Raw genomic sequence first — 26,253 nt, forward strand, 5'->3', positions numbered from 1 at the left:
AGATTTACCAGCTACTAATATACAGAAAAAATTTTGTTTTCTGTGTCTGCCTCCAGAAGAAAATTGATGTGTTCTATTTGTGCATTTTCTCCTTCTTCTAAGCAGCCGCTGTGTCCTAGGTGCTGAAGTAGCTCACAAGAACCCCAAAGTTTCAGTGTACCACAGTTTATTTTACTACGGATGAAGTGAAATAGTCCTTTATTTTTAAAAAATACCAACCTTACCTTTTCAAGTTTCAAGTTTTTCTATTCTAATACTTTGCAAGGATATCCATGGTCACCTTGTCAGTGATTTTTGTAGAGTCAGTCTTAGATCTTTTTATCCTTTATCTACTTTATTCCCTTTCTAAATTTCTTAAATCTGTATAGAAATTGATAACATGGGAAAAGTATCTTGAACACTGCTGATGCAGGCCTTCAGCGCTCAATAAATATTAATTGAATCTAAATGTCATAGTTCTCCCGTTTACCTTTTTTTTCTGTTTTTTCTTGGTTTCATTTTGTATTTTAAGGCATCAAGGCTTTTATAAGAGTGGTATATCATAGATTCTCCCCCGCACCAGCCTTCTTAGTGATGCCTAATACTCTTTTAGCTTTCTGATTTTAATGTTTTTATTTAAATAGCTAATCTAGAATGAATTCCGAAGTATATCTCTATGAGGTCTGAGTTTTTATTTAGGTACGGTTAGGTTTGTTTCCTAAGTGGATTTCTTCGTATTTATCTGCATCAGAACTTGTGTTCCGTTTTGCTTTCCACTTAATTCTAAATTTAAGATCTCTGTCCGTCTTATGAAAGTGGAGTTAACTTTTCATAACTCAGAAGAGCTCAAATGCAATACATGTAATATTTATAAACTTGGATATTTTAAATTTTTCCTGCCTACAGGATATTCATTAAAATGTCAAGCCAGGTCTTAGTGATTTCTGGGAAATCTTATTTCTCTGAAAATATTCTAGTCTTAAGTGGTGATATTTTCAACCTTTTTGAAAATCATCACCACAACAATACTTTTTAATATTGTGCTTCCCTCTTTTTTTATAGAGTGCTCTCAAGTATGGTGGGTCTCATGTCTCACGTGTTTGACTCGTGGGCAGCGTGTTATTTCATGGTGTAATTGACACCTTTAAACTAACTGCCTTTTATAGACCAAATTAGAACTTTTTATTATCTCCTGATGAGCAGACATTTCAGGCTACAACATGGTGTGCTGCCTACCAACCAGCTGTTTAGTTTTAGCAATGCTATCTTTAACCGTGTGTTTGTGCAGTTGAGCCCCCATCCCCCCATATCATAAAAATAAGTGGCAGACAGAAAATTAAAAGTGCAAATACTGAGTAGGGATGAGAAACATACTTGTCAGTGTTAATGATTTATTTGTCTTGATTGTATTAAGGTGAGTCAAAATAGTGGGTAAATCTTGTCACAGAGCTGGACACAAGACGTAGTTTTTTTTTAACCCTTGTGATCATAGGGAAGAAAGTAAAACAAATGTATGTACAAAATGCTAAAACTATTGAAGGTGTAACCAAGGTATAACTAGGGATTTTATAGTTTTTAGCTTTGTGCAAACCAGTCACCCTTTTAATATATAAGTTTGTTCTACCTTCCTATATTCTGACTTAGAATGTACTTTTGTAGGGTCACAGTATATACTAGAGATGTTTCATTGCATCTTTGACAAACATGGAAATCATTTTGTAAAAAAGAAACTGTCTCAAAAGTGACTTGAGTCAGAGCACAAACCCATTAATTCCTGGGGTTGGTGGGAGAGGTTGTTATTTGGAAGAGAGAAGGAACTGATGCAGGGGGACTCTTTTATGAATATGTCTTATTTGAAAATATGTGGGCATATGTGTGTTTGTATGTTTGTGTTGATCTTGGATACTGTGACCTTGTTGAACTCTCACCTATTCTTGAATTGTGTTTGTGTGTAGATTCCTTGGGATTTTCTACTTAGGCGACAATGTTGTTAACAATCAGGAACAGTATTATTTCCTAACTTACTTGATATTTGGAGAACTTAGGGTGCAGTGATACTGTGTAGCAGATGCTAAACATTCTGTGAGTGAGTGAGGGATCAGTGAACTGCTGAGTGAAACTACTGGCAATTTCAGAGGGTGTTGGTAGTACCAGACAGTCTTCAATGCTGGGTTTGAAATTGAGATTATGTAATACATAATTAATTATTTTCATATTTATTCTTTTGGTAACTAGTTATTGAATGTGTAGTATATGCCAGTTACTATGCCAAACATTGGGGATTAATCATATTTCCTACTAAAGTTAATTTTGTGGGAGTAATGGACAAATAACTATTTACAACAAAGTGTGAAACTCTGATAGGGAAGTATAAGATGCTATGGAAACATTTTTCTAATTTATTGTTTCTGTGAAACTAGAGGGCATACATCCTAAAATGGCAAAGCAGTGAGGCTCAAGGGCAGAACTTGAAAATTTTGAGAGTGTTGTGCTTAAAATCTGTTTATATAATAAAAGGGGCTGTTCTATTGTATTGAAATTTTTAACTTAATAAAGCAACACAAGTAGATGGTCTACATATGTTGGTTCTTTGCTTGTGTTGAACATGCTAATTCTTATACTTGTTTAATCATACAAGTGACTTTAAAAAGTACTTGTGACTATTCAGTGACGAGTGAGCATTGCGTCAGAGCTGTTTCTTTCAGGCTCATGTATTGGGCCTGGGTTCCCTGGGTTTATTACATTGGAAGACACAGTTAGTGCAGGACTTTCTCCTGGATGATAAGTGACCACTGCAGTGGCCAACCTGGATGTAGTTATGGTGCAGATGGCTGTCACAGTTAATTTCCCAGCTTTTCTTCTAGGAACTGAATCCAGTTAGATTTCATTCACATAAAGGTTCTCCTAGAAGCAAGTTGTGTTTTCATACAGAGAGATCAAAAAAAATTAGAACTCTCCTAGTAGGACTTATAGAAGTTTGGTTGACTGTCAGTCTGGTCATTATAGTGATTTTCAAACCTGTTTTTACCTTTGGCTGCTTTCCACTGAATCCATTTGAAAATGCATTAGTGAAATATTTCTCTCTTAACAGGGCTTTCCCAGGGTTCTCTTTCAGATTATTCCATTCTGCTTTTCTTGAGTTTCCAAATACCTTGTAGAAATTATTTTTCCTTGGAGCATTCTGAGAACTCTCAATGTTAATTAATTGGCCATAAACTGCTTGTATCTGTGATTCATAAAATTGAAAACCAAAAATTAGAGGAATTTGTAGATGGTAAAGGAAGAAAAGGAGGTAACAAACAGCACCAAACTCCAGGTATATAAGTTACTACGATTTGAAAATATCAGCAGATTTCAAGGTTGGTGCGTGGAAGTTCAGTGGTAAATTCTAGGTGACCTCTCTCCTCCTCCTTTTTTATTTTTATCATTATTGTTTTTGAGACCAAGTCTCGAGTCTCACTCTGTCACCAAGGCTGGAGTGCAGTGGTGCAATCTCAGCTTACTGTAGCCTCCCCCTTCAGGGTTCAAGCTATTCTCTTGCCCCAGCCTCCCTAGTGGCTGGGATTACAGGCGCCTGCCCAACACCACGCCCAGCTAATTTTTGTATTTTTAGTAGAGATGGGGTTTCACCATATTGGCCAGGCTGGTCTCAGACTCCTGACCTCAAGTGATCCGTCTGCTTTGGCCTTCCATAGTGCTGTGATTACAGGCGTGAGCCACTGTGCCTGGCACCCTTTTTATTTTTTATATTTTTCCCAGCTTGTTGTCTGCTGATATAGAAATAAATAAGTCTGGATGGATAGGAGGTATAACTTTCTTTTAAAAAACATTTTCTTTATTTCCAAAAGAAATCCAGCACTTACTAACAGTCACTCTCCATTCCCACCCTGCCTCCTCTCACCCCGACTACCATTAATCTACGTCTGTCTCTGTAAATTTGTCTATTCTGTACCTTTCATGTAAATGAAATGACACAATATGTGGCCTTTTGTGTCTGGCTTATTGAATACTTAATGTAATATTTTCAAGGTTCATCTGTGTCATAGTATGTATCAGTACCTCATTTCCTTTAATGACTGGTCCATTGTTTATTCATTCATCATTTGCAGGTTTGGTTTGTTACCAGTTTTTGTCTTATGAATAATGCTACTGTGAACATTCTGATTCAGGTTTTTGTGTGGACATGTTCTTTTGGATATATAACTAGGAGTGGAATTTCTGGGTCATATGGTAACTGTTTAACTTTCTGAGAAACTGCCGAATTGTTTTCCATGGTGTCTGCACCATTTTATATTCCAATAGCAATGGAGAAGGCTTTGAATTTCTCCACATCTTTTCCAACACTTGTCACTGTGTTTTCCTGGTAGCCAATCACAGTGGGCATGAAGTAGTATCTCATTGTAGTTTTGATTTTCATCTCATAAATGACCAATACTATTGAGCATCTTTTTGTGTGCCTATTGGCTATTTGTGTATCTTCTTTTGAAAAATGTCTATTCAAATCTGTGACTTCTTTTTTGTGTTTTTGAGATAGGGTCTTGTTCTGTCATCCAGGCTGGAATGCAGTGGTGCAGTCATAGCTCACTGCAGCTTCAACCTCCTGGGCTCAAGGGATCCAATTGCCTCGGCCTCCCTAGTTGCTAGGACTACAGGCATGAGCCACCATGCCCAGCCACATTTTTGTATTTTTTTTCTGTAGAGACAGGGTCTTGCCTTGTTGCCCAGGCTAGTCTCAAACTCCTGGGCTCAAGTGATTCTCCCACCTTGGCCTCCCAGAGTACTGGGATTACAGGCATGAACGGTGCCTTGTGCTTTGCCCATTTTTAAATTGCGTTGTTTGTCTTGTTATTGTTGAGCTTTAAGAGTTCTTTATATAGTCTGGATACTAGACCCTTTCAGAATGTGATTTCCAAATATTTGCTCCCCTTCTATGAATCATCTTTTCACTTTATTGATAGTGTTTGCAACACAAAAGTTTTTAATTTTGATGAAGTCCATTTTATTTTTTCTTTGGTTTCTTGTGCTTTTGGTGTCATATCTGAAAAACCATTGCCTAATTCAGGGTCAAAAATGTATCTGTTTTCTTGCAAGAATTCGATAGTTTCAGCTCTTACATTTAGGTCTTTATTCCATTTTGAGTTAATTTTTATTTTTGTTTTTGTTTTTTTCGAGACAGAGTCTCACTCTGTTGCCCAGGCTAGAGTGTAGTGACATGCTCGCGGCTCACTGTAGCCTCGACCTTCTGGGCCCAAGCAGTCTTCCCACCTCGGCCTCCCTAGAAGCTTGGACTAGGGGCGTGCACCACCATCGCCTGCTAATTTTTGTATTCTTTGTAGGGACGGAGTTCTGCCATGTTGCCCAAGTTAGTCTCAAACTCCTGGGCTCAAGCAATCCACCCACCTCGGGCTCCCAAAGTGCTTGTATTATAGGCATGAGCCACTGCATACGGCTCATTTGAATTAGTTTTTATATATTATGTGATTCTTTTGCATGTGGATATCTTGTTGTCTCAGCACCATTTGTCGAATATGGCTCTAAAAAAAAAAAAAAACCATTTTTTTAGTCACTTTATTTACCATCAATTCAGATACATGTATGTGTTGCACATTTGCAAGCACTATTAACATAAAACTGGAGTATACAATTTGCAATAAGGACTTGGCCTTCCTTTGGGGGCTTATGTTTAGTAGAGACTGATGATGGTATATATACATGAAATTGTTACAATGGGTTATAGTTAAGTGCAGGGGGAGTAGGGGAGAGGGCAGAAGTTACCAGGAATTCAGAAGAGGGAGTAAGTCTGTGGTCAGATGGGTTCATAGAGAAGATGAGGCTGTTGAGGTTAGGTATGCTTTAAGTACAGAAAGATCAGAAATGGCCAGAACAGAGCTACTGAGGCAATTAGATGCTTTTGGTCCAAGAAATCTATGGAACACCTTTTAAACAGATTTTGAAAATTTCTTGAAGTACCAAGTCTTGTCTTAGCCTAAATTATGTTATTGGAAGTTGGAAGCCTAATTGTGTTATTGAAAATTGGAAACACTTGATAGAAACTTTGTGCAACTGTATTTAGAGATAAGGAAAGCTTTTTTCTTACCTTTTCATTTCTCTCAGTAGTTGTCATTGAACCAGACTTAATATAGTTCCTCTTCACAGTTCCTGTAACGTTTTAGGATTTCTTTTCATAGAACTTTAGAGAAACTATTCTTGGTCACTGGTTATTTCCACATTGTAAATCCACGGCCATTCTCAGTCCACATCTTACTTGACCTAGTAGCACATCAACACAGCTGGTTACTCCTCCTTCCTTGACACATTTTCTTCTCTTGGTTTCCCCAACATTATACTTTTCTTGAGTTTCCTCCTCCATCACAGTTAGTGCTTCAGTAGTCTTTGTTAGCCTTCCTTTTCCAGTTCTATTTCTTCCTAGACTCATAAACTTGGTGTTCTCAAGACTCAGTTCTTTTATCACTTCCCTGTGTCTGTACTGACTCCCCTGGTGATTTCATATAGTCCCATGCATTAAGTTATATATATATATATATATATAGCAGTGACTCACAAATTTGTATCTCCAGCCCTACCTAACACTGCTATTGAACTCCAGGTTTGTATATCTCACCAACTCCTCCACTTATGCACTGAGGTGCCTACTCAATGTCTCAAACTTCGCAAGCCCCAAACTGAACTTTCTCTCTCTCCTCATCCTTCGTACCTGCTCAGCCTTTATTCTTTTTTGGCAGGATGGGGAGTTGAGGTCTCGCTCTGTAACTCAGGCTGGAGTGAAGTGCTGTAGCTCCCTGCAGCCTAGACGTCCCAGTATCAAGTGATCCTCCTGCCTCAGCTTCCCAAGTAGCTGGGACCACAGTCGTGTGCCACGATGCCCAGCTAATTTTTGTATGTTTTGTAGAGACAGGGTCTGACTCTGTTGCCCAAGGTTGGTTTCAAACTCCTGTGCTCAAGTGATCCTCCTGCCTTGGCCTCCCAAAGTGCTGATTTGTTTTTTGTTTTAATTGAAGACAACTCCATCTTTCCAGTTGACCCAGGCTAGAATCCTTGGAGACATCTGTGAGTCCTTTTCTTCCCTCATGTCCAGTCATGAAATCCTGGACTGAGCCAGTGTCATTTCTCATCTAGATTGCTGCCACAGCCTCTTATTTTCCTGCTCAGTTCTGGTACTCTTGTTGCCAGTTAGACGACCATATTAAAATGTTTTATCAGCCAGGCATGGTGGTTCATGCCTGTAATCTAAGTACTTTGGGAGGCCAAGGCAGGAGGATTGCTTGAGCACAGAAGTTTGAGACCAGCCTGGGCAACATAGTGAAGCCCTGTCTCTGCAAAAAATACAAAAATTATCCCGTGTGGTGGCGGGCGCCTGTCATCCAAGCTACTTGGGAGGCTGAAGTGGGAGGATTGCTTGAGCTCGGGAGGCAGAGGTTGCAGTGAGCTGAGATTGTGCCTCTACACTCCAGTATGGGCAACAGAGTGAGACCCTGTATCAAAAAAACAAACAACAACAAAAAACCCAAAAATTTTTTTATTAGTTTACATGCCTTTTCTGCTCAGAACCTTGCAGTGGTCCCTTTCAGTCAACGTAAAAGCATTAAGTCTTTAAAATGCCAAAGATCCTACCAAACCAGGACCATTATCTCTTGGACCTCTTCTTCTATTTTCCTTGGCCAGAAATCCACTTTTGACATGCTGGCCTCTTTGTTGTTTGAATAGTCTAGGTGTATTTTTGCAATAGGGCTTTTCTCCCCTCAGGCTGGCATGCTTTCCCCAAAGTAGCCAGCCACACGGTAGGTAGTTCCTTCACTTTTTTCAAGTCTTGGCTCCAGTGTCACCTACTCAGTAAAGCCTACCATGCCAGCACTGTTTTAAAGTTGCAGTTGCGGGGCGGAGCAAGATAGCCGAATAGGAACAGCTCCAGTCTCCAACTCCCAGCGCGAGCGACACAGAAGACCGGTGATTTCTGCGTTTTCAACTGAGGTACTGGGGTCATCTCACTAGGGAGTGCCGGACAATCGGTGCCGGTCAGTTGCTGCAGCCCGACCAGTGAGAGCTGAAGCAAGGGGAGGCATCGCCTCACCTGGGAAGCGCAAGGGGGAAGGGAATCCCTTTTCCTAGCCAGGGGAACTGAGACAAACAACACCTGGAAAATCGGGTAACTCCCACCCCAATACTGTGCTTTAAGCAAACAGGCACACCAGGAGAATATATCCCACACCTGGCCGGGAGGGTCCCACGGCCACAGAGCCTCCCTCATTGCTAACACAGCAGTCTGCCATCTAACTGCAAGGCAGCAGCGAGGCTGGGGGAGGGGCGCCTGCCATTGCTGAGGCTTAAGTAGGTAAACAAAGCCGCTGGGAAGCTCCAACTGGGTGGAGCTCACAGCAGCTCAAGGAAACCTGCCTGTCTCTGTAGACTCCACCTCTGGGGACAGGGCACAGTTAACAACAACAACAACAAAAGCAGCAGAAACCTTTGCAGACACAAACGACTATGTCTGACAGCTTTGAAGAGAGCAGTGGATCTCCCAACACGGAGGTTGAGATCTGAGAAGGGACAGACTGCCTGCTCAAGTGGGTCCCTGACCCCTGAGTAGCCTAACTGGGAGACATCCCCCACTAGGGGCAGTCAGACACCCCACACCTCACAGGGTGGAGTACACCCCTGAGAGGAAGCTTCCAAAGTAAGAATCAGACAGGTACACTCGCTGTTCAGCAATATTCTATCTTCTGCAACCTCTGCTGCTGATACCCAGGCAAACAGGGTCTGGAGTGGACCTCAGGCAATCTCCAACAGACCTACAGCTGAGGGTCCTGACTGTTAGAAGGAAAACTATCAAACAGGAAGGACACCTATACCAAAACCCCATCAGTACGTCACCATCATCAAAGACCAGAGACAGATAAAACCACAAAGATGGGGAAAAAGCAGGGCAGAAAAGCTGGAAATTCAAAAAATAAGAGCGCATCTCCCCCTGCAAAGGAGCGCAGCACATTGCCAGCAACGGATCAAAGCTGGTCAGAGAATGACTTTGACGAGATGAGAGAAGAAGGCTTCAGTCCATCAAACTTCTCAGAGCTAAAGGAGGAATTACGTACCCAGCGCCAAGAAACTAAAAATCTTGAAAAAAGAGTGGAAGAATTGACAGCTAGACTAATTAATGCAGAGAAGGTCATAAACGAAATGACAGAGATGAAAACCATGACACGAGAAATACGTGACAAATGCACAAGCTTCAGTAACCGACTCGATCAACTGGAAGAAAGAGTATCAGTGATTCAGGATCAAATGAATGAAATGAAGCGAGAAGAGAAACCAAAAGAAAAAAGAAGAAAAAGAAATGAACAAAGCCTGCAAGAAGTATGGGATTATGTAAAAAGACAAATCTACGTCTGATTGGGGTGCCTGAAAGTGAGGGGGAAAATGGAACCAAGTTGGAAAACACTCTTCAGGATATCATCCAGGAGAACTTCCCCAACCTAGTAGGGCAGGCCAGCATTCAAATTCAGGAAATACAGAGAACGCCACAAAGATACTCCTCCAGAAGAGCAACTCCAAGACACATAATTGCCAGATTCACCAAAGTTGAAATGAAGGAAAGAATCTGAAGGGCAGCCAGAGAGAAAGGTCGGGTTACCCACAAAGGGAAGCCCATCAGACTAACAGCAGATCTCTCGGCAGAAACTCTACAAGCCAGAAGAGAGTGGGGGCCAATATTCAACATTCTTAAAGAAAAGAATTTTAAACCCAGGATCTCATATCCAGCCAAACTAAGTTTCATAAGTGAAGGAGAAATAAAATCCTTTACAGATAAGCAAATGCTTAGAGATTTTGTCACCACCAGGCCTGCCTTACAAGAGACCCTGAAGGAAGCCCTAAACATGGAAAGGAACAACCGGTACCAGCCATTTGCAAAAACATGCCAAAATGTAAAGACCATCGAGGCTAGGAAGAAACTACATCAACTAACGAGCAAAATAACCAGTTAATATAATGGCTGGATCAAGTTCACACATAACAATATTAACCTTAAATGTCAATGGACTAAATGCTCCAATTAAAAGACACAGACTGGCAAACTGGATCAAGAGTCAAGACCCATCAGTCTGCTGTATTCAGGAGACCCATCTCACATGCAGAGACATACATAGGCTCAAAATAAAGGGATGGAGGAAGATCTACCAAGCAAATGGAGAACAAAAAAAAGCAGGGGTTGCAATCCTAGTCTCTGATAAAACAGACTTTAAACCATCAAAGATCAAAAGAGACAAAGAAGGCCATTACATAATGGTAAAGGGATCAATTCAACAGGAAGAGCTAACTCTCCTAAATATCTATGCACCCAATACAGGAGCACCCAGATTCATAAAGCAAGTCCTTAGAGACCTACAAAGAGACTTAGACTCCCATACAATAATAATGGGAGACTTCAACACTCCACTGTCAACATTAGACAGATCAACCAGACAGAAAGTTAACAAGGATATCCAGGAATTGAACTCATCTCTGCACCAAGCGGACCTAATAGACATCTATAGAACTCTCCACCCCAAATCAACAGAATATACATTCTTCTCAGCACCACATCGCACTTATTCCAAAATGACCACATAATTGGAAGTCAAGCACTCCTCAGCAAATGTAAAAGAACAGAAATTATAACACACTGTCTCTCAGACCACAGTGCAATCAAACTAGAACTCAGGATTAAGAAACTCAATCAAAACCGCTCAACTACATGGAAACTGAACAACCTGCTCCTGAATGACTACTGGGTACATAACGAAATGAAGCAGAAATAAAGATGTTCTTTGAAACCAATGAGAACAAAGATACAACATACCAGAATCTCTGGGACACATTTAAAGCAGTGTGTAGAGGGAAATTTATAGCACTAAATGTCCACAAGAGAAAGCAGGAAAGATCTGAAATTGACACTCTAACATCACAATTAAAAGAACTAGAGAGACAAGAGCAAACACATTCAAAAGCTAGCAGAAGGCAAGAAATAACTAAGAATCAGAGCAGAACTGAAGGAGATAGAGACACAAAAAACCCTCCAAAAAATCAATGAATCCAGGAGTTGGTTTTTTGAAAAGATCAACAAAATTGGCAGACCACTAGCAAGACAAAGAAGAAAAGAGAGAGGAATCAAATAGACGCAATAAAAAATGATAAAGGGGATATCACCACCGACCCCACAGAAATACAAACTACCATCAGAGAATACTATAAACACCTCTACTCAAATCAACTAGAAAATCTAGAAGAAATGGATAATTTCCTGGGCACTTACACTTTTCCAAGACTAAACCAGGAAGAAGTTGAATCCCTGAATAGACCAATAGCAGGCTCTGAAATTGAGGCAATAATTAATAGCCTACCCACCAAAAAAAGTCCAGGACCAGATGGATTCACAGCCGAATTCTACCAGAGGTACAAGGAGGAGCTGGTACCATTCCTTCTGAAACTATTGCAATCAATAGAAAAAGAGGGAATCCTCCCTAACTCATTTTATGAGGCCAATATCATCCTGATACCAAAGCCTGGCAGAGACACAACAAAAAAAGAGAATTTTAGACCAATATTCCTGATGAACATCGATGCAAAAATCCTCAATAAAATACTGGCAAACCAGATTCAGCAGCACATCAAAAAGCTTATCCACCATGATCAAGTGGGCTTCATCCCTGGGATGTAAGGCTGGTTCAACATTCGCAAATCAGTAAACGTAATCCAGCATATAAACAGAACCAAAGACAAGAACCACATGATTATGTCAATACATGCAGAAAAGGCTTTCGACAAAATTCAACAGCCCTTCATGCTAAAAACGCTCAATAAATTTGGTATTGATGGAACGTACCTCAAAATAATAAGAGCTATTTATGACAAACCCACAGCCAATATCATACTGAATGGGCAAAAACTGGAAAAATTCCCTTTGAAAACTGGCACAAGACAGGGATGCCCTCTCTCACCACTCCCATTCAACATAGTGTCGGAGGTTCTGGCTAGGGCAATCAGGCAAGAGAAAGAAAGAAAGGGTATTCAGTTAGGAAAAGAAGAAGTCAAATTGTCCCTGTTTGCAGATGACATGATTGTATATTTAGAAAACCCTATTGTCTCAGCCCAAAATCTCCTTAAGCTGATAAGCAACTTCAGCAAAGTCTCAGGATACAAAATTAATGTGCAAAAATCACAAGCATTCTTATACACCAGTAACAGACAAACAGAGAGCCAAATCATGAATGAACTTCCATTCACAATTGCTTCAAAGAGAATAAAATACCTAGGAATCCAACTTACAAGGGATTTCAAGGACCTCTTCAAGGAGAACTACAAACCACTGCTCAGTGAAATCAAAGAGGACACAAACAAATGGAAGAACATACCATACTCATGGATAGGAAGAATCAATATCGTGAAAATGGCCATACTGCCCAAGGTTATTTATAGATTCAATGCCATCCCCATCAAGCTACCAATGAGTTTCTTCACAGAATTGGAAAAAACGGCTTTAAAGTTCATATGGAACCAAAAAAGAGCCCACATTGCCAAGACAATCCTAAGTCAAAAGGACAAAGCTGGAGGCGTCACACTACCTGACTTCAAACTATACTACAAGGCTACAGTAACCAAAACAGCATGGTACTGGTACCAAAACAGAGATATAGACCAATGGAACAAAACAGAGTCCTCAGAAATAATACCACACATCTACAACCATCTGATCTTTGACAAACCTGAGAGAAACGGGGAAAGGATTCCCTATTCAATAAATGGTGCTGGGAAAATTGGCTAGCCATAAGTAGAAAGCTGAAACTGGATCCTTTCCTTACTCCTTATACAAAGATTAATTCAAGATGGATTAGAGACTTAAATGTTAGACCTAATACCATAAAAACCCTAGAAGAAAACCTAGGTAGTACCATTCAGGACATAGGCATGGGCAAGGACTTCATGTCTAAAACACCAAAAGCAACGGCAGCAAAAGCCAGAATTGACAAATGGGATCTAATTAAACTAAAGAGCTTCTGCACAGCAAAAGAAACTACCATCAGAGTGAACAGGCAACCTACAGAATGGGAAAAAATTTTTGCAATCTACTCATCTGACAAAGGGTTAATATCCAGAATCTACAAAGAACTCAAACAAATATACAAGAAAAAAACAAACAACCCCATCAAAAAGTGGGCAAAGGATATGAACAGACATTTCTCAAAAGAAGACATTCATACAGCCAACAGACACATGAAAAAATGCTCATCATCACTCGCCATCAGAGAAATGCAAATCAAAACCACAATGAGATACCATCTCACACCAGTTAGAATGGCAATCATTAAAAAGTCAGGAAACAACAGGTGTTTGAGAGGATGTAGAGAAATAGGAACACTTTTACACTGTTGGTGGGATTGTAAACTAGTTCAACCATTATGGAAAACAGTATAGCAATTCCTCAAGGATCTAGAACTAGATGTACCATATGACCCAGCCATCCCACTACTGGGTATATACCCAAAGGATTATAAATCATGCTGCTATAAAGACACATGCACACGTATGTTTATTGCGGCACTGTTCACAATAGCAAAGACTTGGAATCAACCCAAATGTCCATCTGTGACAGACTGGATTAAGAAAATGTGGCACATATACACCATGGAATACTATGTAGCCATCAAAAAGGATGAGTTTGAGTCCTTTGTAGGGACATGGATGCAGCTGGAAACCATCATTCTTAGCAAACTATCATAAGAAGAGAAAACCAAACACCGCATGTTCTCACTCATAGGTGGGAACTGAACAATGAGATCACCGGGACTCGGGAAGGGGAACATCACACACCGGGGCCTATCATGGGGATGGGGGAGGGGGGAGGGATTGCATTGGGAGTTATACCTGATATAAATGATGAATTGATGGGTGCTGACGAGTTGATGGGTGCAGCACACCAACATGACACAAGTATACATATGTAACAAACCTGCACGTTATGCACATGTACCCTAGAACTTAAAGTATAATAAAAAATAAAAAAAATAAAATAATAAAATAATAAAAAATAAAAATAAATAACGTTGCGGTTGCTCCACCCACACATGCTCCCCATCTCTCTTACCCTGCTTTTTCCCCCCAGGTAGCATGTATCATCTTTTGTCGTCATTTATAGTTTGCTTATTTTGTGTGTTATGTCTCTTGCCAGAAGTTAAGTTCTTGGGAAGGGATTTTTGGTTATTTTGTTTCACTGCTGTACCTGTCACATATAATGAGTGTTCAGTAAATATTGGTTAAATGAGTGGGCATCCTCCGGCTGTTGTACTCTTGGGCTCCTTGTTCAAATTCTCAGGTCCCATCCCAGACCTGTTGAATGAGAAACTCTGGGGATAGGGTCCAGCTACTTTGTTTTAACTTTAAGTGATTCTGAAGTAAATTAAAATTCAAGAACCTCTGCTATATAATGTTGGTTAGGATTTCAGAAACCAGGCCTGTTGCTTACAGGTGGGAATATGTAGATATAGAGATAAATGACAAATACCATAACTGGATTTGTTTTATCTGTCTTTCTCCCTTCTTTTTTTTTTCCTGCTGTAGGAACAAAATTTGGAGGGAGGTAGTTCAGGGAAAGAATGTAAACTGTAGTAACTTTTAGTTGATCATGTGTGTCAGGGGTCTTCAAAACCACCTTTAGGTTCCAGTGATTCATTAAAAGTATTCACACAATTCAGCATATAATCTTAGCTAAAATTTATTACAGCAAAAGGGTACAAAGCAAAACCACCAAAGGGAAAAGACTCATGGGGCAAAAGTCCAAAGTTAGGCCGTCCAGAGTTAGGCAGTGGGTGCCCTGGTGACCAGCCCCCAATAAAAATCCTGGGCACTGAGTTTCTAATGAGTTTCCCTGGTAGGCACCCGTTAACACTTCTCACAACCCATGGCTTAAGCAGGAATTAAGCATGTTCCGTGTGACTTCACTGGGAGAAGACTGTTGGAAGCTTTCTCCAAGCCAGGAGAAAGCCAGGTACTCACTGCCCAGCAGGTATCAAAATTCTAGATTCCCAGAAGGAAAGCAGATGTTCACCATAAACCACACTGCACAACAGTTTAGGCACAATGAGCCATTCTTTTCAGCTAGGGCAGGGGTCCCCAAACCCCCGGGTATGGACCAGTACCCCTCCGTGGCCTGTTAGGAATCAGGCCGCGCACAGCAGGGGGCAAGTGGTGGTGAACGAGCATTACCGCCTGAGCCCCACCTGCTGTCACATCAGTGGCAACATTAGATTCTCATAGGAGCATGAACCCTGTTGTAAACTGCACATTCGAGGGATCTGGCTCGCGTGCTGCTTATGAGAATCTAACTAATGCCTGATCCGAGGTGGAACAGTTTCATCCCGAAACCATCCCACCCAGCCCTTGTCCGTGGACGAAATGTCTTCCACGAAACTGGTCCCTAGTGCCAAAAAGGTTGGGAAACATTGAGTTAGGGAATGATGGGAACACTCCCAAACTCCCAAGTTTCTGTATGTCAGCCAAGAGGCGACTTTGTAAGCAGGACTCTCTAAGGGTAGCAGTCTATGACCTGCTGTGTTAACTCTTTTCTGCACATGGTGGTATCCAGGGAAGTTTGTTTTCTTCTACTTCTTTATATGGAATATGATGTGTTTGCACTAAATCATCTCTGTTGAGGAAATTTACTAACAATCAGAACGTTTTGAGAATGACTTGAACAGTGTAACTGGATTTAATAAGTGAGTTTATTCACTTAGACTTATTTTCTCAAAAATAATAGTGCCTTGACAGTATTATTCATAGTCTGTGCTGGTTTTTGTAATGATAAAAATGATTTCTTTCACAGTAAAATTTTTTTATTTCCCAAAATTAAAAAAAATTATATCTTTCTTAGTATCCATTTGAAAAATCACATCTATGAATGTGACCATCAGCTTCAAAGCAGATACTGAGTTTTCTTCACTTTTCTTCTATCTTTTGTGGTCCAAAAGGCCTGTTAGAAACTTGCCATTTTTGGGTTTGTTTTAGTGAGTAACCAATCCTTTTTTTTCTTCCTTTTTTAATAGGCCAAGATGCTGAATTATCAGGGACACTTTCACTTGTTTTGACACAGTGCTGTAAAAGAATAAAGGATACTGTTCAAAAATTGGCCTCGGACCACAAAGACATCCACAGCAGTGTTTCTCGGGTTGGAAAAGCCATTGATAAGGTATGGTATTGAAGGAAGTGTTTTGTATTTTTTAGCATCATTCTCTTTCTTCTGTCAGTACTTTGATAACACTAGCTTTCACAAAGTGTGCTATTCCTGTCATGTTTGCTTTTGATAACTTTTGCAGGTCTAGTCTTACCATGTTATTCTCACTCAAGTTCCCTGTTGCTATTATTTAAAAAATAAAAACAAAATTAAAACTCCCTGCTTTTATAGCATTGTTGTTTATCCATTTGAATACATGACTAGAGCTCCTAGGGTCATGATGAATAAAGTTCCAAAGAAATTTTAACCCAATATGTGGGAGTTTGTTTACCAGGAGTAACTTTTCCTAATTCCTGAGTAATTCCCTAGCTGTGACTCTGTCCCTGTTATGGGATGATTAGAATAACAGTCTTGTATCAGTCTCCCCTGCATCATCCCAACTGTTTTCTTCCTATGAGCATCCCAGCTACTTTTGAATTTTGCCTTCTGTGTGAATGAGTGAGTGGGTTGGTTGCTAGGCAGTGAGGCTGGTCACTTTTATTTGATGTTTTTTTTTCTTGTGACATTTTTTGAGTAAGCCATCTTTGACCTGGTGGTTGATTTATAAGCAGTTATCATTTTTAGTACTGGCAAATTTTATTCATGGAGTTCATAGTCCTATTGGGGCCTAAGAGAAGTAACGCAAGGTTGCTGTGTGATACCTCTGACTACTTCAGACATAGGGGAGATTGTGACTGGTCAGAGGTGTTTCTCTTCACACATCGTAAACTTCTGGGAGGGCAGGAAGAACTTCTGAGGAGTGCCCTTTGTAGCAAAGGCATCTTCTAAACAGTCCTATGAGTTACTTAGTCTGTACTCACAAGAGTGATAGTTGTAACAGAGGTAATAGAAGCTCATTGAATCTGGAGAGTGGTTCCTGTAACTCATAGGTAGGCCCAGCTGTTAGAAATTATCCCGTGAAAAGGCTAGGCTTGATGCTGTTTGAGTCAAGACTATATGCTTATAAGACATTACTGTTCACTGGTAGGTGTGGTATGACAAGACCGTGAGTGGCAGAGGCTCAGAGGACTTGTTTTGGTAGTCGTGGCTTACAGAAGTGTTCGTGACCTTTCAGAAAGTTCTCACCACTCCCATAGTGGTGTGAGGGGTTTGACTCGGCCAAAGAGTCAGAGGTTGGTTTTGGCAGCCACAGGGTTCCAGCCACATTGTTATATCAGTGATGGCGGTCACCAGCAAAGTCTGGGAAGACAGTGAGTATTCTCTGAAATGGTTTTGAGGTTGGGAAGCCTGTTTGGTAACTCCAAGAGAGTGAACACAGTTTTAGAAGTGGGTTTGACATCAACCCTATTTGGTGCTGTGATACTTGAAGTCTTCAGTTGGTTCCTGGAGTGGTTGTTGGTGTGTGTGAGCTTAAGAACTATGGGAGTGGTGGTGGGACACTTCATTTTCTTCCAGCAGCTGTATCCTTCTAGAATGTGATGGGGCACTTTAGAGATGGTCTTAAATCACTGTGGGTGAAGAGCCCTCTGTTCCTCTAGAGGTACGGTAACTACTTGTGGTGTCTAAGAAGATTCAGATTTTGATGTTGACAGTGACCAAGGCATCCTGGTGATTCTAATGGCTCAACGTTCAGAGAGAACCCCAGTAAGTTCCTGGGGACATCTGCATGACCACCAGTCTGCTTGCAATTATAACAGAGGGTCAGCATTTGGACAGTAGAACCAGAGGTGCTGTGACAATGAGAAGAGCTAAAGCTTCCAAGGCAGCCAATCAGAGATTCTTGGAATAAGGGGGGATGGACTCAGCAACTATAATTGTAGTGTGTGGGCTACTGACCAAGATCTGGAGCAGTTGGGCAAACAATTCACCAATTATGCTTTCTGCAGCTTGTAGGGTGACCATATATGTCCCCGTTTCCTAGTTTATGTTTGTTGTCCTGTCATGATTATCAGAACCTTCTTTTGCTCTTGTCCTACTTGCTACTGGTGTCTGGCTGAGCATATCTTACTCCAGATCTAGCAGGTCTTTATAGATATTCATAAGGGTTGTCAGATATTTTGACTAATCTTTAAGGCAAAACATTGTCTGGATGTACTTGGTGCCAAAAATGGAAGTATCTTATTGGTAATGGATATCAAGGGAACACATTTATCATGAATAATCTACATTCTGGCTTATTTGGGCAGGGGGATGTGTTCGAGATGAAGATTCCTAATTATGTATTTTAATTTACTTGTTGCTCTTTTGAGGACATTATTTTTCATGCCCTTGGAAGTTATAAGGACTTTTTCAAGTAAATCTTTTACAGTTTCTTTCAAAAAATTGGGGTGTTTTTGTTTGTTTGTTTGTTTTTTTGAGATGGACTCTCGCTCTTTTGCCCAAGCTGGAGTGCAGTGGCACGATCTCAGCTCACTACAAACTCTGCCTCCCAGTTTCAAGCAATTCTCCTGCCTCAGCCTCCTGAGTAGTGCCCAGCCCCAAAAATTGTTTTATGTTCCTGTGAAAGTAGTTTTGGTTCTAGGTGACCTGGATTCTGTATTCTTCTCATCCATCATATGAAACTGTATTATTTAGTCTGCAGGGCATGATGGCTCACAGCACTTTGGGAGGCTGAGGCAGGCGGATCACCTGAGGTCAGGAGTTCAAGACCAGCTTGGCCAACATGGCAAACCCCCGTCTCTACTAAAAATACAAAAAAATTAGGCACATTCCTCTAATTCCAGTTACTCGGGAGGCTGAGGCAGGAGAATCGCTTGAACCCGGGAGGTGGAGGTTGCAGTGAGTCGAGATTGCACCACTGCACTCCAGCCTGGGCAACAGAGCGAGACTCCATCTCAATACATACATACATACATACTATATTATTTAGTTGACACTGAATAGTGTTTGTGGTACTGTAGTCTACCACCACAGAGGAAAGCCTGGATCTTTTAACTCAGTTCCCTAATATCTTTCAGTATATTTTCTCCCCATATTTTTGGCATCTACTTGGCCTCAGCTGAAGAGGAAGCTATTTTCTCAATAGAATTACCTAGACACTGTGAATGGGCTTCTCACATACATGAGGAATTCCGTGTAGGCTGTGTCACATAAGACTCCATTGACTTGTTAAGTCCTCCAGGAGCTCTTTGAATTTGAACCTGGTAGTTGTGTAAGCTCTGGGCAGCCTGTTGTAAAGGCTGGGTGGACCTGAATTGGTGGTGACCAAACAGGATAAAGCTGAATCCACTGTGGCACAAGACTTTCAAGAACCACACCAAACAGACCTGAGTAATAAACTGGAATGTCCATCAGCCTATGCGTACCACTTTATGAACACGTGCTCCCACCCTCACAGGATGAGGACAAAGAAGCCAGTGGCTCCTTTATGAGCAGGCTGGTTTTGAGTGAGAAACAGTACATTTTAGTCATGCTCAGTGATATTTTTTCTTTTATATTTTAATACTTACGTTTTAAAGTTCTCTACATCGTGTCTCTGAAAATGTAAGCAGAATAGAAGCTTCTGGTGGTATGAACCAAGATACTGTTTGGCTTTTAATTATTATGAACAGTGTCTCGCTCTGTTGCCTAGGCTAGAGTGCAGTGGCACCATTACAGCTCACTGCAGCCTTGACTTCCCTGGGCTTGACTGGTCCTCCCACCTCAGCATCCCAGTTCCAGCCAAGTAGCTGGGCCTACATGCACTTGCTACCATGCCCAGTTAATTTTTTTCATTTTTGCGTAGAGATGTGGTCTTGCAGTGTTGCCCAGGCTAGTCTTGAACTTCTGGCCTCAAGCCGTCCTCCCACCTTGGTCTCCCAGTGTTGGGATTATTGGTGTGAGCCACTGTGCCTGGCCCATTATTTATTTTAAATAAATAATATTTGCTCTGTGACAATTTTTTTTTTTTTTTAGTAAAGATAATGTATTGGGCTGTTCTTAATTTCCTCTCCCATTTTTAGGTAATCTAGAATTCAGTCCAGTTTAGGGTATTTTATTCAGTATTTTATTTAGTCAATTGACTTTTAAAGTTTACTTCCTAAGAAAAGTCAACAAAAATGATTATTGCTTTAGACTTCTAGGTATGTGTGCATATGTGTTAAATAGTACTAAAGATTTTAATATATAAAATCTGATGTGGTATAATTAAAAGTTGACCACATAGTACATGTTCCTTATAAGATTGCTGTTTTGTGTACATAAAATAACTGGAAAAATTCTGAGGCTACGTGAAAGAAGTTTGCTGGAATAGACACTGCTTGTTATAAAGTAAAGGTAATTGCTATCTTACATTTGGCTTGGAAGAATGGGTAAGATTTAGAGCAGCAGAACAGTGAGATGAGATTTTTTCTTGAGACTGGAAAAGGGCAAAATAGCAACAGTGAGAATATGCCTGACTCATGTTTAAGATGCTTCAAGATTGACTTGATTAGAGTGAGTGCTCCTGTTGGTAATAGGGAAAGGCAAATGATGGAAGGCCTAAGAGGTGTGAATTTGATCAGATGATGAAAGTAGTTGAGGGTTTACTTGACCTCATTAAATAGGATGAAAACAGACTAAGTAGTAGTCATAAGTAGGAGGATAATGGCTATCATATATTGAGCGTTGACCGTGTTCCAGATACTGAGCTAAGTGCTTTACATACATTTATATCCCATGATGCGGGGACATTATTCCCATTTTATATATGAGGAAACTGAGACTCAATGATAGGAAATAACATACCCCAGGTATATAATTTGAAAGTGGTGGATCAAGGTTTGGAAAAAGTTTTCACTCAAGAATCTGTTCTTAAACACTGTACTATAATAGGAAATCACTGAGGCCATTGCAGAACTGGTAATGTTGAAGGGGAACAATAATAGTTAAAAAAAATTTTAAACCTCATTGTCTAAGCATATATTTTGCCACTGGGTGGAGTATCTACATTGGTGAGGCAAAATGCTGACTGTATTAAGGAGTGAATGGAATAATGGTATAAAAAAATGACATGTAGAATATTTTAAGATAGTTCTGGGTGAGCAGTCCAGAACTGACTTTTATGTAGGTATGTGTGTGGTAAACAAGGTATGTGTGTTGGGTAGAAAGGGACAGAAGAACTTAATATCCATTAAACTGTGCTAGCTAATCCAGTCGGCAATTTGCATTTAAGTGCTTTTAAATTAATGAATATTACTATCTCTGTATGCTTTTGTGTATTTGTTTTTATTTATATTTTCTAATAAGGATTTTTTAAATACAGAAGCAGAAGGTTTGGTGGCAACCTGCCTCTCAGATTCACGTTTGGTCAGGTTTGGCCTGACTCTCAGATTCAGCTACTGTGTATTAAAGGTTTACTGATAGATGGATACTCATAGAGGTTTTCATGTACATTATTTACCTTAATCTTCACCAAACACTTGTAAGGTCAAGATTATTGTCTCTAGATACAGATGTGAAAACTTAGATGTGTAAGGAACCTGCCTGAAGTCACAGAGCTGGGATTAAAAACCCAGATTTTAAGATTTAGAGAAACCTTTCTCAACTGGAGGTTATTGAGATAATTCATCCCTAGTGCCCTGAGGGCGCCCACTTTACGCATGAATTTCTCTCCTTTCCATAGAATGGTAAGAGATACATGTCATACTTGGGAGAATTAATAAAATAGCCACAGAAAGGCAGATAACTAATAGTGGAGGGATAGGGATGCAAATGGGACAGAAAGGCCTGGCAGAGTGGTGTGGCACATTACTCCCTTACTTTTTTAAATAAAGTAATAACGGCCGGGCGCGGTGGCTCAAGCCTGTAATCCCAGCACTTTGGGAGGCCGAGCCGGGCGGATCACGAGGTCAGGAGATCGAGACCATCCTGGCTAACACGGTGAAACCCCGTCTCTACTAAAAAATACAAAAAACTAGCCGGGCGAGGTGGCGGGCGCCTGTAGTCCCAGCTACTCAGGAGGCTGAGGCAGGAGAATGGCGTAAACTCGGGAGGCGGAGCTTGCAGTGAGCTGAGATCCAGCCACTGCACTCCAGCCCGGGCTACAGAGCGAGACTCCGTCTCATAAATAAATAAATAAATAAAGTAATAACATAGCAGTGTGAATCTACCTTTCTCTTAATGTTGATAACCAAAGAAGAGGTATAAATACCGTGAGGAGAGTATGGAATGTCTGCATCAAAAAAAATGCATCTACAAAATGCTGATTATGACACACTACAAAGTTTATTTTCCAGCCCTTGGTTTGTAAAGCACTGCTGTCTGGTATATGCCTCAGTATGGGTTATTTCGTCATAGGACAGGTGCCTCATTATCAGCTTTACTAGGTATTGTAAAATTTTCCCCTGAAGGGTTTATACCAATTTACAGCCCTACCAAACACGTATAACAACACTTCCTGCTTCCTCATTTCTCACCTACACCTGGTATTATCAGACTTCAGATGTTTAAAGATTAATCAGATGGGTGTGAAGTAGTATCTATTTGTACTAATTTTGCCTTTCTTTGACCATCTTGAAGGTGGGGCATCTTTTCATGTTTAACATTAGGAATTTCTTATTTGTCTATTTCATGTTCTGTCCATTTTTTCTGTTGTCTTTCTTATTGAGAGATGTGTGTTTGTTTCAAACTCTTCTGAATACTAATCTTGTGTGGTTTGTATGCGAAGTAGCTATCGTCTGTTAGTCTGAGGGGAACCAGAATCCAGGTCTTCTTACTCTGTTAAGTATCCTTTGCTGTCTACCTCTCACTGCTAAACCAGATTAACTGGATGCTTAAACGGGAAATTAATTCCTGGTAGATGCAACAATAGCACATTGTTGGTTCATACACTAATTTTTCTTCAAAGTAGGTGGAGAAGTTTCAAAATACATGCTAATGCTATTAGGGAATTGGCACTTAGGAATTAAATACTGAGTTTTACTGTATATTGTTACCACTGTCTGCTCAGTCATTATAATTTTATAGAATATATTTGAGAAACGGATTGGTTTTTGATGGTAAACAGTGAAAGCCATTCTGACTGATTCTGACTGATGTTCATGATATGGCCAAAGAGGTAGGGTGGTCTGTTTAGATCTCACAATTTCATAATGATGTTGTATCAAAGTTATTTACTCCTCTCCTGCCTCAGCTTCTAGATTTAGTATGTCCTGGGATTTCTCCTTCCAAGTCAGAACATCCTCTCCGGAAGGACACACCCTTGGATGTGTGCTTTTTTGCTTTTGGTTCTTGTTTGGATCCTTTCTTCCCAATTAAGAACAGGATGCCAAAGCTTTTCTTTGCTTAAAAAATGTGAAAAGAAAAAGTATAGTAAGACAGAAGATGTTAATTATAGATGGTATTTCTCTTCATTAGCCACTTCTTGGGTGGTTTGCAGTGCTGTGGATTTTCTGGACAGCCATGCAAACGAGTTTGGTTACCTAGCAACAGAAGCTGGAACTAATGCCAGCTCTGATGCAACAGTGAGTAAGAACCTGCAGTTATAACAAAAGGAGTTTGACTCTGTATTGCATTGCCTCAACCTCTGTATATTTTATAATCTTAGCTTTAATTTTTAATGCATGTGACCAGAAAATAAGCTATGGAAGTTTACTTATCTACCTCAGTAGTTTATACTGGAAAATCAGAATGGTAGAAGGGAGCTCAGAAGTGTCCAGAAAACAATTGAATGCATTGCTCATGCTTCTTTTCCAAGAGCAGCAAATAAGTTACGAGCTTGAATGTAGTTAAATTTTGAGTGTAAGGGTGTTGGACTTTTCTTATCTATGTAGTAGTGACCATAGTAAGCCTTAAGAAAATGGAGGTACACATAGGGCATCGTTGTAAAACTTTGTAGCAAACCCAAAGAAAATTGTTTAAATATTAGACTCTTTTTGTAATTTTCTAGGTGATCAATATTTACTTTTGATATGTATATTAAGGAAAGAATTCAAGGGATTATTTTGTTTGATGTGAGCAGATACTGTCAGATGGTAGCTTATTAAAATTCTGACCTAACATATATATATTACCAGATAAACTTGTTTCAACGTGATCTGTGCTTTGAGCTGACCAGCGTGTCTTCCAGAGTTGTTTTATTTTATTTTTTCCTAAGGAATAGGTACTAATGAATTTGTTGTTTGGGGAAAAATCATTAAATGAATAAGTAGAAACCTGAAGGTTGTATTTGGATTTAATGCAGTTGATAAGATAGTGAGAGAACTTTCTTAATTAATCTCTTGATTCTTTGCTTATACTGTGCATTTAGACATTTAGAGAGTTATAGGCAGGTTCCTGAGTTTGTAATAAATTGTTTTCAGATCTTTAGAAACCCATTCCTTTATGCTTCTGAATGGCCCTTTGGGAAGTAGAATTTGGGAGAGAATAACATTGATCAGCCTCTGAGCCTCTACTCCAGAAGAGGCAAAAAGTAGTACCACCTCCAGTGTTCTAGTAGTTATAGACAGCATAAAGATAAAATAAGTTACTTTAAAAAAAAGATGAACTGTTATAAAATTAGCTCTCAACAGGCAGAATCTGATAAACAGAAATTAAACATGATAATCTTATACAAGCAGTCGTGTGTGCTAGGTAACAGTTTCTTCATTATGTGCATGGATGCTGTTGCTTTAGCATCTAGGTACTTTGTATTATTTCTTTTTTTTTTTTTTTGAGATGAAGTCTTGCTCTGTCTCTCAGGCTGGAGTACAATGGCTTGATATCGGCTCACTGCAACCTCCATCTCCCTGGGTTCAAGCGATTCTCCTTCCTCACCCTCCCAACTAGATGGGATCACAGGCACCCACCACCACGCCCAGCTAATTTTGTATTTTTAGTAGAGACAAGGTTTCACCATGTTGACTCCTGACCTCAGGTGATCCTCCCACCTTGGCCTCCCAAAGTGCTGGGATTACAGGAGTGAGCCACCATGCCCGCCCAATTATTTCTATTGTTTAGGTTAAGTACTTGGCTAAGAAAAATGTCTGTGAAAAGAAAATGAATAAAAATTAACACTGACAGTACTCTTGGTTTTTTGTGTTTGTTTTGTCTTGAGTGATTCCACACCTTAATGTATGTATTCAGTTTTAGGCTACTGTTTTCATGTCTAGAAATAGGGTAGATAGCTCTTTATAGGGAGAAAAGTGTGCTTAATTTTGGAGAAGAGCACTCCTGCATTGTGATTGTAAATAGTGGGTTGTTTGCAGTTGCTGTTACTAGTTACTTACTGCCTGTTCTTATGTGTCGTATAAAATAATCCCATATTGGTTGGACTGTATATTTAAGCATGGTTGACTAGGATTGCAATTTTCGTTAAATCTAAATGGCCTTGTCTAGTTTTTTGTTTTTTGTGAGACGGAGTCTCACTCTGTCACCCAGGCTGGAGTGCAGTGGCACGATTTCCGCTCACTGCAAGCTCCTCCGCCTCCAGGGTTCACGCCATTCTCCTGCCTCAGCCTCCCAAGAAGCTGGGACTACAGGTGCCCACCAGCACGCCCGGCTAATTTTTTTGTATTTTTAGTAGAGACGGAGTTTCACCGTGTTTGCCAGGATGATCTCGATCCTCTGACCTCATGATCCGCCCGCCTCGGCCTCCCAAAGTGCTGGGATTACAGGCGTGAGCTACTGCGCCCAGCTAAGTTTATACGTTTTTAAAAAGAAATGCAAAACATTTATTAGGGAGCAATGCCTATGAAAGATAAAGGGTGCTGAATTAGGCAGGGAGAGCTTTCACACTGTGATGTACGTTTGCTCTTCTTTCACTCTTGATGTTTCATGTTCCTTCCGTTGTCATTTCTTCTGTCTGAAGACTTTAGCAGTGCTTTTAGAGCAAGTCTGATGGCAGTAAATTCAGTTTCACTCCGTCTGAGAATGTCTTTATTTCATCTTCATTCCTGAAGGATATTTTCACTGGAAGTAGAATTCTAGGATGACAGTTCTTTTCTTTCAGTACTTGACAATCATGCCACTTCTTTCTGGCCTCCATAGTTTCTGTTGAGAAATCTGTAGTCATTTGAATCATGGTTCCCCTGTAAGTAACATGTCACTTTTCTCTGGCTGCCTGCAAGATTTTTTCCTTTATCTTTAGTTTTAACAGTTTGAATGTGAGATGTTTGGGTCAG

At 40.2% G+C, this 26,253-nt stretch overlaps 1 protein-coding gene across 1 annotated transcript in view; it reads left to right on the forward strand.

The window, feature by feature from the left end:
• Window positions 1-26,253, forward strand: part of RMND5A (required for meiotic nuclear division 5 homolog A) — a 75,139-nt gene that overhangs the window by 17,431 nt on the left and 31,455 nt on the right. Inside the window, exon 2 of the mRNA XM_033175377.1 lies at window positions 16,068-16,210. Coding sequence (XP_033031268.1) covers window positions 16,068-16,210 — 143 coding nt within the window. The remainder of the gene's footprint in view (window positions 1-16,067; window positions 16,211-26,253) is intronic.

Source organism: Trachypithecus francoisi, unplaced genomic scaffold, assembly GCF_009764315.1.
Source record: "Trachypithecus francoisi isolate TF-2019V2 unplaced genomic scaffold, Tfra_2.0 Lachesis_group17, whole genome shotgun sequence".
Classification (NCBI taxonomy): Eukaryota; Metazoa; Chordata; class Mammalia; order Primates; family Cercopithecidae; genus Trachypithecus; species Trachypithecus francoisi.